Source organism: Apium graveolens, chromosome 8, assembly GCF_009905375.1.
Source record: "Apium graveolens cultivar Ventura chromosome 8, ASM990537v1, whole genome shotgun sequence".
NCBI lineage: Eukaryota > Viridiplantae > Streptophyta > Magnoliopsida > Apiales > Apiaceae > Apium > Apium graveolens.
In genome coordinates, this window is record NC_133654.1 from 146,124,705 (window position 1) to 146,137,810 (window position 13,106).

At 41.5% G+C, this 13,106-nt stretch overlaps 1 protein-coding gene across 1 annotated transcript; it reads right to left on the reverse strand.

The window, feature by feature from the left end:
- Nucleotides 1-2,442: 2,442 nt before the first annotated feature.
- Nucleotides 2,443-4,377, reverse strand: LOC141677281 (B-box zinc finger protein 24-like). Its single transcript, XM_074483137.1, has 3 exons — nucleotides 3,988-4,377; nucleotides 3,116-3,424; nucleotides 2,443-2,988 (listed from the first exon to the last, which is right to left on the reverse strand). Exons 1-3 carry the CDS (start codon nucleotides 4,168-4,170, stop codon nucleotides 2,752-2,754), a joined length of 729 nt encoding a protein of 242 aa, XP_074339238.1. The 5' UTR covers nucleotides 4,171-4,377; the 3' UTR covers nucleotides 2,443-2,751.
- Between the last annotated feature and the right edge of the window lie 8,729 nt (nucleotides 4,378-13,106).

The following is a 13,106-nucleotide window of genomic DNA, read 5'->3' on the forward strand; positions in this document are numbered from 1 at the left end:
TGTCTTTTCAGGGAGAGAGAGAACTTTTCCCAAGACTTCGGGAGTTTTTCAATCACACTCATCACCTTGAACTTCTCCGGGAGATTCATTCCAGACTCCTTCAAAGCATGCACTATCATCTCGAATTCATGCACCTGCTCAGTCATAGATTTATTGTCCACCAGCTTGAACTCGAGGAACCTTGCCACAGAATACTTTTCTAGACCTTGTGAGTCAGTATTATGTGTCTGGTCCAGCTTCTCCCATAAGAGTTTTGCAGAGTAGGCATCAGAAGAATAGACATCAAACAAAGTGTTTGTTAGTGCCGCCAGAATGGCCTCCCTAGCCACTCCATCATAGCTATAGAGTTCATAGGAACTCAGAATAATATAGCTGATCCTCTTACTAAAGGACTGGAACCTGCAGTGGTCCTTAAGTCAAGGTTGGGGATGGGATTATCAACCCATCATAATTTATCAACAGTGGGAACCCAATACACATGAGAGGAGATCCCTCGAAGTGTATTCAATGGGTAATAACAAGCTGTAAGGATGAGTTGGTAGTACCTTTGCTACATAGATGATACTATAGTATCTGAGTCTATCCCCTGTAAACCTAGAAGGTACTGACACTGCTAGAAAAGCAAGAGTGATAAAACTCTGAATGGGATCAAGTCATATGACGAGATAGAGGCAGTATATCTCTGGAGATGCCCAGCTAAGCGAATGTAATTGTGTGGTCGCAATTAGAGGATAGGGTTAATCCTTGAAGCATTCGACGAACAGGATCGAGACATGACCATTAATATCTCAAAGCCGTAGATTGGCACCATAACCTTTGACTTGTCGTCGTCTATGGAATATGGTTATACTAAACGGATTAAGATTCAAGGTGAAGCATTCCATCTGAGTCTGATAGCCATTGAAGTAGAGGAATTAGGAGGGTTCAAACCCGGAAGGGTACCGACTCTGAAAAACAAGTCATGATGGGAAATTGATAGCACTTCTGTATGGATTTGTGGGGGATTGTTAGAAAATTAGGATTTTAGAGCTTAATTTAATTATGTTGTTGATGTTAATCCTAAAATCTAATGATTGAAAATTGTTCAATGATATTTGAACTTAAATTTTCATGTATGGTTTTAAGAATTTTCTTAATGAAATCCATATGAAATGAGAGTTGAAAGTAGCTTGGAAAAGCTTGGAAAAATTTGAGAATATTAGTTATATAGACACACTACATTCTCTTCTCTTCTCTTCAACCTCTCTGCATTTCTCTCCCACAAGTCCTGAAGTGCTGATATTTTTCGGCGACTGAGGTGCTGGTCGAAGTGGAGCTTTTGTTGCTGTTGTTAACATAAACTCCGAGCTGTTTTATCCTGGTGGAGATATTGTGCGCATCCCAAACGCAGCAGGTAGGGGCAATATTCTCTTCAAGAGCAGCCAGGACTTCGAGCAAGGCCTGGTGACTCAGCTGTGATCATTTTTTTTCTTGGCATTTTGTATCTGTGAACCTTTATTTCAGTCACTGTTAAAAGCTATGGTTTCGGGTACATCTTTCTTTCTCTCCTCGTTATTTCAGTTACTGATTTTGTTTACCTGCATGTTTTGTTTTGTTAACTGTGGTCTTGGCCTAAACTTGCTAAATTCTTTATACACTTGCTTCTATGTTGCTATATTTGTTAGTGAGATTTACAACAAGTCAAAATATGTGCAGTATTGTGGGGTATTTGATTTTAGCTTAACAAAAAAGTTTGAAATAATCAGATGGTGAATCCAGAGCTGGCAATAGAGCATAGCTTCAAAAATCTGAATGACGCAGCTCGACAGAAGTCACAGGAGAAAGAAAGGTGGTGACATTGCAGTTAAGAGATGGAAACGTCCAGAGCCGGGTTCTTTAAAGTTTGATGCATCATTTTACCCAGGAGCTGACTCGTTCTGTATATGCATGGTTATTCAAGATCACGAGGGTGTGTTTCTTGAAGGAAGAAGCATGACTCTGCCTTGTCATACTACAGTCTTTGAAGCTAAAAGTATTGGAGTTGGAGAAGCTCTGTCTTGGCTTACGGAGTACCAAGGTCGTAAAGTAATAGTGAAACAGATTCTCTGTTGACAGCAAGAGCTTTAAACGGAACAAGTCACAATATTGTGGAGGTTGAGCATGTTATTGATTACTGCAAGTTGTTATTTGAAGCTCTTCCTACGGTTCATGTTAGTCTTATCAGAGTGGGCGGACTGATATGAGCTTTGTTTTAACTTTTCTTATTTCTCTGTGTATGTCGGTGGAATATGAGAATCTATCAGTAAATTCAGTATTGCTAGTGTTCTATCAACCTCTTGTTCGGAGGTCCTACGGGTAGGTAACAGAGATCACCTTCATTGTTCCATCAAAGTGATTTTGCACCAGATGATTTCAAAGTCACTGAATTTACCACAGGCCGACGGTGTTTTTACAAAGGATATATATCATCTTCAACCATAGATAAGAGAGATCATTCATATTCGATGCTTACATTTAATTACTATTAAACAGTGATGCACTCAAAAAGTGTTACAGCCCAAATCACTACCCTTGTAACAAAGTTCCTTCTGCCTTAAATTATATAGCAGCCCAAATGCATGTGTATACATGAATAGTTATTACCCAGTGTATAGATGATTATCCGTGACATCTCAAATTGTACACAAGAGATTCAAGATGTCAAATTATACCAGGATCAAGGGTTCAATAATTGTACACAACAGGGTGCTTGTGCTTGAGATGGGTCATAATTTAACCAAGATCAGGTACTGTGAAATGTCCATCATCGTCGTCATCTTGAAATTCAAGTCTAGGCTTCTTGGAAGATGGCATGTAGTACTTGGTTGGCCAGTATGAGTTGCTATTGCTCAACTGATATGATGGAAGTTGAGGAACTTCAGCTGCTGCTGAGGCTTTCTGAGCAACTTGTTCACCAAAAGCACCAATGCCCGTAAACCAGTCCATCTCTCCAAAATCCAGTTGCTCTTTCTGCAAAGTTTGTGAAATGAAATGAGAATTCTGTTTGTTTTGCTAAAACAAGTGCAACGAGTGCAAATATGTTATAGAATACAAGACTCTTGATTTGTAAACATTTAAGAAAACATCATATGTTTACCTTGTCAGAGGAATCAAAATCTGAGAAATGTAGCAAGTCATCAAACTCCCATGTTGGGGATGTGATACCGGAAGATTGTTGTGCAGGTGTTTTGGTTGCAATTTGCTGTGCTTTCTTACTCGGCGGAGGTGGCTCCAGCTGCGTTTTGTCAACCTCATCTGGTACTTTGGATTTCAGGGATACTTGGATTCCTGTTGCTAAAAATCTCTGGTGGTTAGCAGCGAGGCTACCAGTGGAATGAATTGGTTCATCACAATCTTGACAAAACAAAGCTCTGTCTTCAACGCAGAATATGAAAGCTGGTTTCTCCTAGAGATGTGATTTAATATAAGTATAAATATCAAAAATTGTAAGTTGAGGTGTAGGGAAACTATTTAATTAAATATACTTAGTAATCATTGACAGCATAAACACTTAAAACGGAGTCTCTGTTAAACTTTATAGATGAGTTCAGCAATAACAAAAAAGGAAGTTCTGTTAGGAGTCGGGGACATTACTCATCCCCCCACCTCCATGAGCATACTAATAAGAATTCATAGATATTGGATCATAACACAATACTAATAACATTTGTGAGGGTAAAGCATTGCTAGGTAGCCAGAATACTTTGTGAGTTTGAAATTGTTAATAGGGGGATTAACTATGTTATGTTCCAGATCTATTACAACTACAACTCTAAACAGTAAAACACCAAGTGATTCAGTTATACAAAAAGAGCAAAGAAATGAAAAGGTTACAGAAACAAATATACGAGACGCAATAGTTGTGGCAATCAAGACCAAGCATGACTCCCAGAAACATAATAGTTGCTAAGCTAAAAGTTATTGGATGCATACAGTTTAACCTGAAAAAAAATAGAGTAGAAAAAGTACTTGACAGATGTCACAGGGAGGGAGCTTGTTGGAGAGATTTTGAAGAAGAAGCCTCTGATGTTTGCTTGCAAGCTTGTTAGCTGCATGAACTTCAACATCACACTTGGCACAAAGTGCTGCCTCATCTGCACAACATATTAGTGTTGCTGGTGCTTTCTCACATACATCACACTGTATCTTCATCCCACCCCCCCTTACTTTATCTCTTTCTCTCTATAAAAGCTTTATATTCAAGATATACCCACACGAACTAAACTATAAACCAAACTGATTGTTATCCAAAACCTCACTACTTGTTACTCAAAATAATTAAACGAATTAGAGGTTTGGGAAAGTATAAGGGTAAGGAGGAAATGAGATATATAATATAGGAGAAACAAGATTCAAGTAAAGTAAAGTGAATGGAGCAGGTGATCTTGGAGGGGGGGATAATGTTTCAGATTCTGCCTATCAAATGCATGACTGTGGTTCAAACACCACAGCTTTGTGGGGCCAACTATATATGTGGTCTGTAATCAAACTCTAATTCTAGTGGCCAACAACAGCCTGTTCCCATCTATCAATGACTTGTATGCTTACATAATCAAATCCCAATCTCCTTTTTCCCTTGCAAAATCTGAAAATTTACTTTATTTTTAATTTTGTGATCAGGGTCCGAGGGTATTTACAGAACTCGTGACTCAAACTCAAAATGTTGTTTTTCAAGGGTTTGTAATTTGGCTCAATTTTTCGAGACGAGTTTAATCTTGTCAAGTCAAACATATTCATTTAATTAATTGAGTCTAAATTTATACCTAAATCAGTTTTTAACCAAATTCTCATTTAATTTCATAAATAAAGTCGAGCCGACTTATTTACTTTTATAATTATTCGAGCATAAATCTTTAATCAAACTTGATTTATATTTTTCCGCAAGTCAACGAGCTCATTTAATTGCATACCCAATTTGACTGGTTTAATTACACACGAGATAAGTCAAGCCTACTTAAACGAGTTCGAATTAGGGCAGATTGCGAGCTATCTGACGCATACAACCGGGGGCCTAGCCATCTTATGTGCACGAGTCACTTGCACCCCCTCGACTCCTAAATGTCTTCTTATTTCTATTATATAAAATTTAAATATTTTATATTTGACCTAGAAAATAATATTTTTGACCTCCTTAATATTTTTGAATTCACTTAAATTTTATTTTTGACCCCACTTAATAATATAACTAGTAAAGGAATGCATAAATTTATCTTTTAAATTCAACAAAAGAGGTTAAATATTTCGGGAAAAAATAAATCGTTAATTATAGTCTTATTGTATATAAATCAAAAAAATTATATTTTGAAGATATTGTTAATGAAGTAATTGCGTAAGATATTTTTAATGAAACAATAATATAAGATATTAAATTGACTATTTTCTACATTTTTATAATTAAAATTTTATTTGCCATTCAATTTTTTTTCCGACCCCTTTGAATCGGTTTCCTGCCTACGAGCCTAACTATACTTTTTCCTGAAGTTGTTCTACAAGTTGATATTTTTTTTATGATAGATATGTTTGATAGGGTATAAGAGACCCGGATAGGCGTCAACCTGGACTAAAGAAATACAGGCTCAACTGACTTGCTAAGACCCCCCTCTCCCAGGCCAATCAAGCATAAGAGCCCACGCCCGGGTCTATCATGTTGCCCGGATCCGGATCCACCTGCATACCCGGATCCGGATCGGGGCCAAGACCGCCGTGAGGGAGGTCCTAGCAAACACATGCACATCCCACAACCTGCCAAGGAAGGGTACGTGGGCACGTGGTTATGACAGCTATCAACAACCAACACACCAGACAAGCACGGCGCGTGTCAGAAGGCCGTTAGGACACTCTGGAGGTGGTCCTCCCCTGGACACGTGTAAGCAATCCGCCCAAGCCAGGCGTCCTCCGCTCCCAAGATCCAACGGCCCAGATTTAGAGGTAACTACCCCTAAACCCTACCTTGGGGCTATATATACCCCCAAGACTGAAGGGTTTAGGGGTTGGAAAATATTCACTCTTACACACTCAAACTCTCTCATATATTCATAAACACACAACAACCATCATATATACATATCCATACACACACACAGCAGCCTCTATATTACATTTACTTACCTTCGTCTTCTCCAAGACCCTGTTCTTATTCTTACGCCAGAGGCGCCGTGGGAGCCAAACCCCCCTTCCGGTATTATTTTGCAGGCGCCCAACCAGCAGCTACACCTCATTCATACCCTGAAGGTCCAGGAACGGCGTCGGACGGAGCCGCCCGCTCACCGGAGTTATCATTTGGCGCTAGAAGGAGGGGCGCTCCATCCTTGGGTCTCGGTGCCCCTGAATTCATTTTCATCAGCAAACTCTTGAGAGAGTCCACTTTTAAACCTGTAAGAACACAAGCAACCAAACCCTTTCTTGAATATGAATGTTCATTTTAGCGACGTTTGTGTGAGCTCGTTACTTTAGGCCACGTTTGTGTGAGCCCGCTCTTGTTTGTTAAGTTTTGCTTGTTTAGGGTTTAATAATCTTCATAGTTTTGAAGCCTGGGGTTTGATAGTCTTGGTAATTTTAAAACCCAAAACTGTTTTAGCTTGCATATTTTCTTTTGTGTTCAAGAGCCTGTTGTTCTTGTTTAGTATTATTGTTAGCAAAACCCAGAAAGTTTGCTTGCTGTTATTCTGGAATTTTTTTGTAATCTTCAAAAAGGCAACCTCAGATCCACATTTGTAGCCTCAAATCTTGGTCAGTTGTTTGTACAATTGTGGTAATGGCAAGAGCAGGAAAAAGTACAGCTGGTAGGCCCTCCGCCAGTACCCACATTCAGGATCAAGACCCCTCTCAAGTCCAAGAACCTGGAGGAGACAGGGAGACCTTCCAGGAGCAACCACTGACGCAACATACCCCGGTAAGGGATGCTAGAAATGTCATAGAGCTCAATCAGTACAAGTACACCAATGTTCCAGTTGCAGAGGAGCATATGGCTAACTTAACAAGCCACGAACTTGCTGAAGCAATCAGGCTCTACAGAGATGAACAAGCCCGGGCTCAGATGGAATTTGAACAAGATGATGAGCAAGAAGAGTCTGGGGACTCTCAGCAATCCAGGAGATCTGTCTTCGACCGAATTGGGGCTAAGGCAAAAAAGAATAAAAAAGAACCTAGTAAGAAGGAGACAGAAGCAACCAGAAAGAAAAAGTTAGAAGAAATCAGAGAAAAGATAAGAAAGGAAGAAGAGGAAAAGCTGGAGCAAAAAATTTAGAAAAGAATGCAGCTGGAGGAGGAGAGGCTCCTAACTAAAACAAGAGGCAAAAGAACTCGGAGGGACCCTACCCCCGAACTCATTTCTGATGACGAAGAGGAGGGCCAGAAGGATCTTAAAGACATGATTTATGAGCTCCAGCAAAAGATGGAAAGAGATTCCGGGTTGGAAGTTGGGGAGACCCTCACGCCCATCAGCCACTCCCTAGAAGCCATCCTTCGACAGAAAAATCTCAAACACTACAACTTCGACTCTTTCGATGGACTGGGGGATCCGGAAGAGCACCTCAACTACTTCGAACAAATAGCTCAGATATACTATTACAATGACTTGACAAAATCCAGATTCTTCACCTCGACCCTCAAAGGGGGGGCTCAAAAATGGTTCAGCAGAATCCCATCAAGAAGCATCCACTCCTGGAAAGAATTCAGAGGATCCTTCCTTAGAAGATTCAGAGCCAATAAAACACATGAAATGCACATGTGCCACCTGGAGACAATCCGCCAGTATGATAACGAAGCACTCTCAGCCTATATGCGGAGGTTCCAGGAAGCCATCAACAAAGTTTCGAATCTTGATGAAAGGGAGGCTCTAAGCATATTTCGAAGAAACCTGGATCCAGAACACAATGAGAGGTATATTATGGAGTTGATAAACAAAGAGCCCCAAAGCCTGGCCGCAGCTTATTCTATGGCAGCCTGGTTCATAAAAGAAACAGATGTTCTCCAGGCGATGAGAATGACTCGGAATGGAGGAAACAGGAATAAATCTTCTGATGACCGACCGAAAGGGGGTTACCATCAGGAGAAAAAGTTCAAACAAAGCAACCAAACCCAGCAAACAAATGTGGTACAAAACACCCCAATATTCCAAAGATTAGGTCCTAAAACAGAATCCAAAGGTGATCCCGGTCCACCTAGGCAGGCAAGGGAGCCTAGGAAAGAGCCAGAGTGGACACCACTAAACAGGACCCGGGAAGAGATACTGAAGGAGATCAAGGGAAAGCCATTCTACTACCCTCCGAAGCCAATGCAGACTGCCCCAGAGAGCAGGCCTTACAACAGGCAGTGCAACTATCATGAAACCCATGGGCACAAGACTGAAAATTGTCTCTCTTTAAAATACTTCATTGAAGACCAAGTCAAGAAAGGCAACCTCAATCAATACATCTCAAGGGAGAAAAACCAGAGAGAAGAAAGGCAAAGAAAATGTAAGAATGTGGTAAATGTGGTCCTAGGAGGTTCACACTCCCCCCTAGGAGCCCGGGCTCAGGAGATGAAGTGTTCTCCATTCAATCCTACCCGGAGATGATGATCTCATTCAGTAGCAAGGATTATGAAGGGGTCAACCCGAATCACAATGAAGCCTTGGTGGTAACACTTGATATCTTTGACAACGAAGTGAGAAGGATGCTGATTGATAACGGATCTTCAGTGAACATACTCTTCAAGCATACTATAGACAGGATGAGGCTTGGGAGCATACGCTCCAATGAATGCCAAGAGGACCCTCTGTATGGGTTCGGGAACAACTTGGTCCCGATCCAGGGTACCTTATACTTACCAGTCATATTTGGATCGGGCTCAAACCAAGTTACCCATGTGATAAAGTTCTACGTGATCAATACTCCTTCATCCTACAACGGCATACAGATTACATAATCTTCTTCTTCTTAATCCCCTTTAATACTCTCTGTGAAAACGTCTCAAATCTACCTATATAATAGTCCCATAAAACTCAGATTACATAGAAGTTGGAAGCCAAACAGAAGTAGAAGTCTAAAATAATTTATCTTTTTCCCCGACCCTGCGCGGCCGCTCAGCATAGCTGCGCGGGCGCGCAGGTTGCTGCGCGGCCGCTCAGCATTGCTGCGCGGGCACGCAGGCCTCTACTGGAAAAATTCCAGTTTTGCTCCGTTCCTTCGCCGTAATCTGCCCATTCCTTTCCTCTCGCAATGGTGAACACATGCCAAGGCTTATTCTTGATGATTCCTCCCCCGAAATACAACTAATACCCTGAAATGCATAAACACTAGAAAAACGCATCAAATACACAAAATACTTGATTTCAAGACACCAATTTAAGCCATTTTAAGACGTTCTAAGTGGTATAAAATGCCACTTATCACACCCCCAAACTTAAATCGATGCTTGTCCTCAAGCGTCACAGACTCAAAAACAAATACAAATATGCATGAATGCAATCTATATGAAAATGCAACGATCCCCCTTACTACAATTAACCAACCAAATTGTCACATCTCAACGAATGCAGTTAGACAACTAAAGATCAATAAACTCATGCAAACGGACATACAGCCAGAAACGTGGTGTGTGCAAATGCTTAACAGATATGCTTCGGAACTAGACCAATTACTATGACTAGACTATCCTCAAGGCAATCCTACGATTATACAAAGAATAAAAAATTCTAGGCACAAAGTGATATACAACACTACAAGAACTTTGGAGCTTATTACGGAATCGTGCTTTTTATTTATAACTCAAATGCTTATTTGACCGTGTAATGAGTGAGGTCCACAAAAGACTTATACAATGGTATTCATGTAACGAGCGTTCGGTTAGCGGATCCCAGACTCTAAAAGCCTTAGGTCACTAGGCACAAAGTCCCCTAAGAACTTAATAACTCGAATACCAAAGAGCCCACTCTTGATCAATTATGCATTTTTTTTTAATAACTTCTGAGCAAGTGCGTTTCGCTCCATCTTGCTCAACCCTAGACTACTCGCAACATATGCGAGCCGGCTACTAGCCATTTGACACCTAGCCACAACTAGCAACAACTTCCATATTTTTTTCTCCAAAATTTTTTCTTTTTTCATGTCTTTATCACTAAGAACCTATAATCGAATTCTAAGCATAATAAGTAGATTGACCTTGAAAACAACCAAATCATAACAACAATCTAGCCCTTACGCATTCTTTAAGACTTAGTGGACTTACAATTGTTTCTAGCATGCATATCAACCTACACAACTTAATATCACTTTAATGCTATCACTACACTCGCATCAATATCACAATTCAGTCGACAAATCATTGCAAAAGGGATCATGGTAAATGCATGAGCTACATGACATTTATAAAAAAAACTAAATGGCATAAATTATGCAACTAAATGACACACACACAATATTCCTTAACTACCACCCCCAAACTAAAAATTTTCATTGTCCTCAGTGAAAGTAGTAGAAAGGAACACAGGGTATACCTACTCGAAGTCATCATCATCATCACCCTCAGTGGGTGGAGTATCAGGCGGTGGGTATGCAGAGTCCTCACCAAAAACTGGCCACTGGATATCAGCTCCAAGGCCTCGAAAAGCAGTCCCTAACGCAAGGGTGAGCTCCTGAGCAAACCTGCTCTGCGTCTCATACATGGCATCCATCCGCCGTGAAAGCCTCCTATACTGGGCATCACCCATCCCAGCACCCTCCTAAGCTCTCGAAGAACCAGCCTCACCACGCCCTGGCCTAGCCATAGTAGCACCTCGTGCTGGACGCCCTCCTGGAAGATGATAACCCAGCCCATGCTCCTCAGGCTCACCACCGGTCCACTCCTGCATCCCATTCAGAGTGCCAGAATCAATCGGAGCTGCTGGCAACTGCAACTGCTCATGAGCCGTCCAGTTCACTCCCACTGCTCGGCATAGCTTCGTAACCGTGGATGCATAAGGGATGTTCATATACTTTGCTCCCCTCAAAAACTTCAGAATTCCTTGGTAGATAAACTCACCAAGGTCCACAAAGTACTCATCATGCAGAATTCCCCATAACAACTGTGCTCTCTCAACTGTGACCTCGTATGCATGTGAAGAAGGCAAAATATTAGCACATATAAATGCATTCCATGCACGGGCATACCTGTTCATGGCGATCGCCGGAAAGTGACGATACTCATTATTGCCTGGACTGCGGGTCCAAACTGTGCCCGGTCGACAGAGAGTCGCATAAATCAAATCCAAGTCAAAATCCTCAGCAGTCTTTTCATTCCAGTTCTCCTCCTCGGGCTTCCTCTCTCGCTGTCCAATCACACAGCGAATCGCCGCAGGATGATAATCAACCGTCAGCCCACAGACTACAGAAAACCCATTCTTTTCAGCCTTCGTGTTCGCGTAGAACTCGCGAACAACGCTCATCGGTACTGCTTCGGGCGACTCACAAAAAGCTATCCACCCCTTCTCTGCAATCATGGGCAACAACTCACCATCCCTCCTTCAGAATCGGCTTCCCCAACAGCCTAGTGTACTCCTCCTCCGCAGCTCTGTCAGTTAACCGAGGCCTTGCAGCAGTACCCCTCGATGAATCAGCAGTAGGAACTGTGCTGCTGCTGTCAATAGTGCGTGCTCTCTTGGGTGCCATTGATTCGTGAATAAAAGTGTGTAAGAACTGATTTTTGATGTTTGTGAGGGGGTTTAAGTGTAGGAAGTTTTGTGGGAGATATGTAGGATAGGTGTATGTATATATAGGGTGTGGATTAGATTAGGGTTTGGGAATTAAGGGATAAAATGATGGGGTAGTGGGAACAATTCGTGGGTTTATGGGCTAAAACTGTTTTTGTGTTTTTGTGTGTTTTTGTTTTTTTTTTTTTTCTGAACTGTAAAAAATTTTCTGGAACTCGACCCCTGCGCGGCCGCTCAACATAGCTGCGCAGGCGCGCAACTTGCTGCGCGGCCACTCAGCATAGCTGCGCGGGCGCGCAGAGGGTCTCTGGAATTTTTTTTTTCAGCCCCTGTTTTCTGATTTTTTTTATGTTTTTGGATAGGTTATTAACTTCTAAGGGTTCCTGTAACAACAATTCATGGGTTGCCTCCCACGCAGCGCTTCTTTTTCGTCATTAGCTTGACGTTCCGTACCTTTCTCAAGTAGTCAACAAAATGGCACTAACCACCTCTCGGTTTGCCATGTCCCCATAGTAGTGCTTCAACCGCTGACCGTTAACCTTGAATGCTTGGTCCGAATCATTCTCAAAAATTTCCACCGCTCCATGTGGAAACACAGTTTTGACAATAAAAGGTCCAGACCACCTTGATTTCAACTTCCCAGGAAAAAGTCGGAGCCGAGAGTTGAATAAAAGAACTTGTTGCCCTGACATAAATAACTTAGGATGTAGCTTCCTATCGTGCCACCTCTTCACCTTTTCCTTATACATTTTGTTATTCTCGTACGCTTGAAGTCGAAATTCATCAAGTTCATTAAGCTGAAGCATTCTTTTCTTACCAGCTGCATCTAAATCCAGGTTCAATTTCTTCAATGCCCAGTAGGCCTTATGCTCAAGCTCCGCCGGTAGATGACATCCCTTACCGTACACCAACTGAAACGGTGACATCCCAAGTGGAGTTTTGTATGCTGTTCTGTAAGCCCAAACAGCTTCATCGAGCTTTAAAGACCAATCCTTCCTTGACGGACAAACAACCTTCTCTAGAATACGCTTTATCTCTCTGTTAGACACTTCCGCTTGACCATTTGTTTGCGGATGATAGGCAGTAGCTACTCGATGATTCACATTATAACGCTGCATCATAGAAGTGAACTTACGGTTGCAAAAATGCGATCCTTCATCACTTATGATTACCCGAGGTGTTCCAAACCTTGTGAAAATTTGCTTATGAAGAAAATTTAGCACTGCCTTTGCATCATTTATCGGTAAAGCTTTAACTTCGACCCATTTTGAGACATAATCGACTGCCAGCAAGATGTACTGATTATTGCAAGACGCGATAAAAGGCCCCATGAAATCGATTCCCCACACATCAAAGACCTCGACTTCAAGCATCACATTTAATGGCATCTCATCCTTCCTTGACAAATTTCCCACTCTTT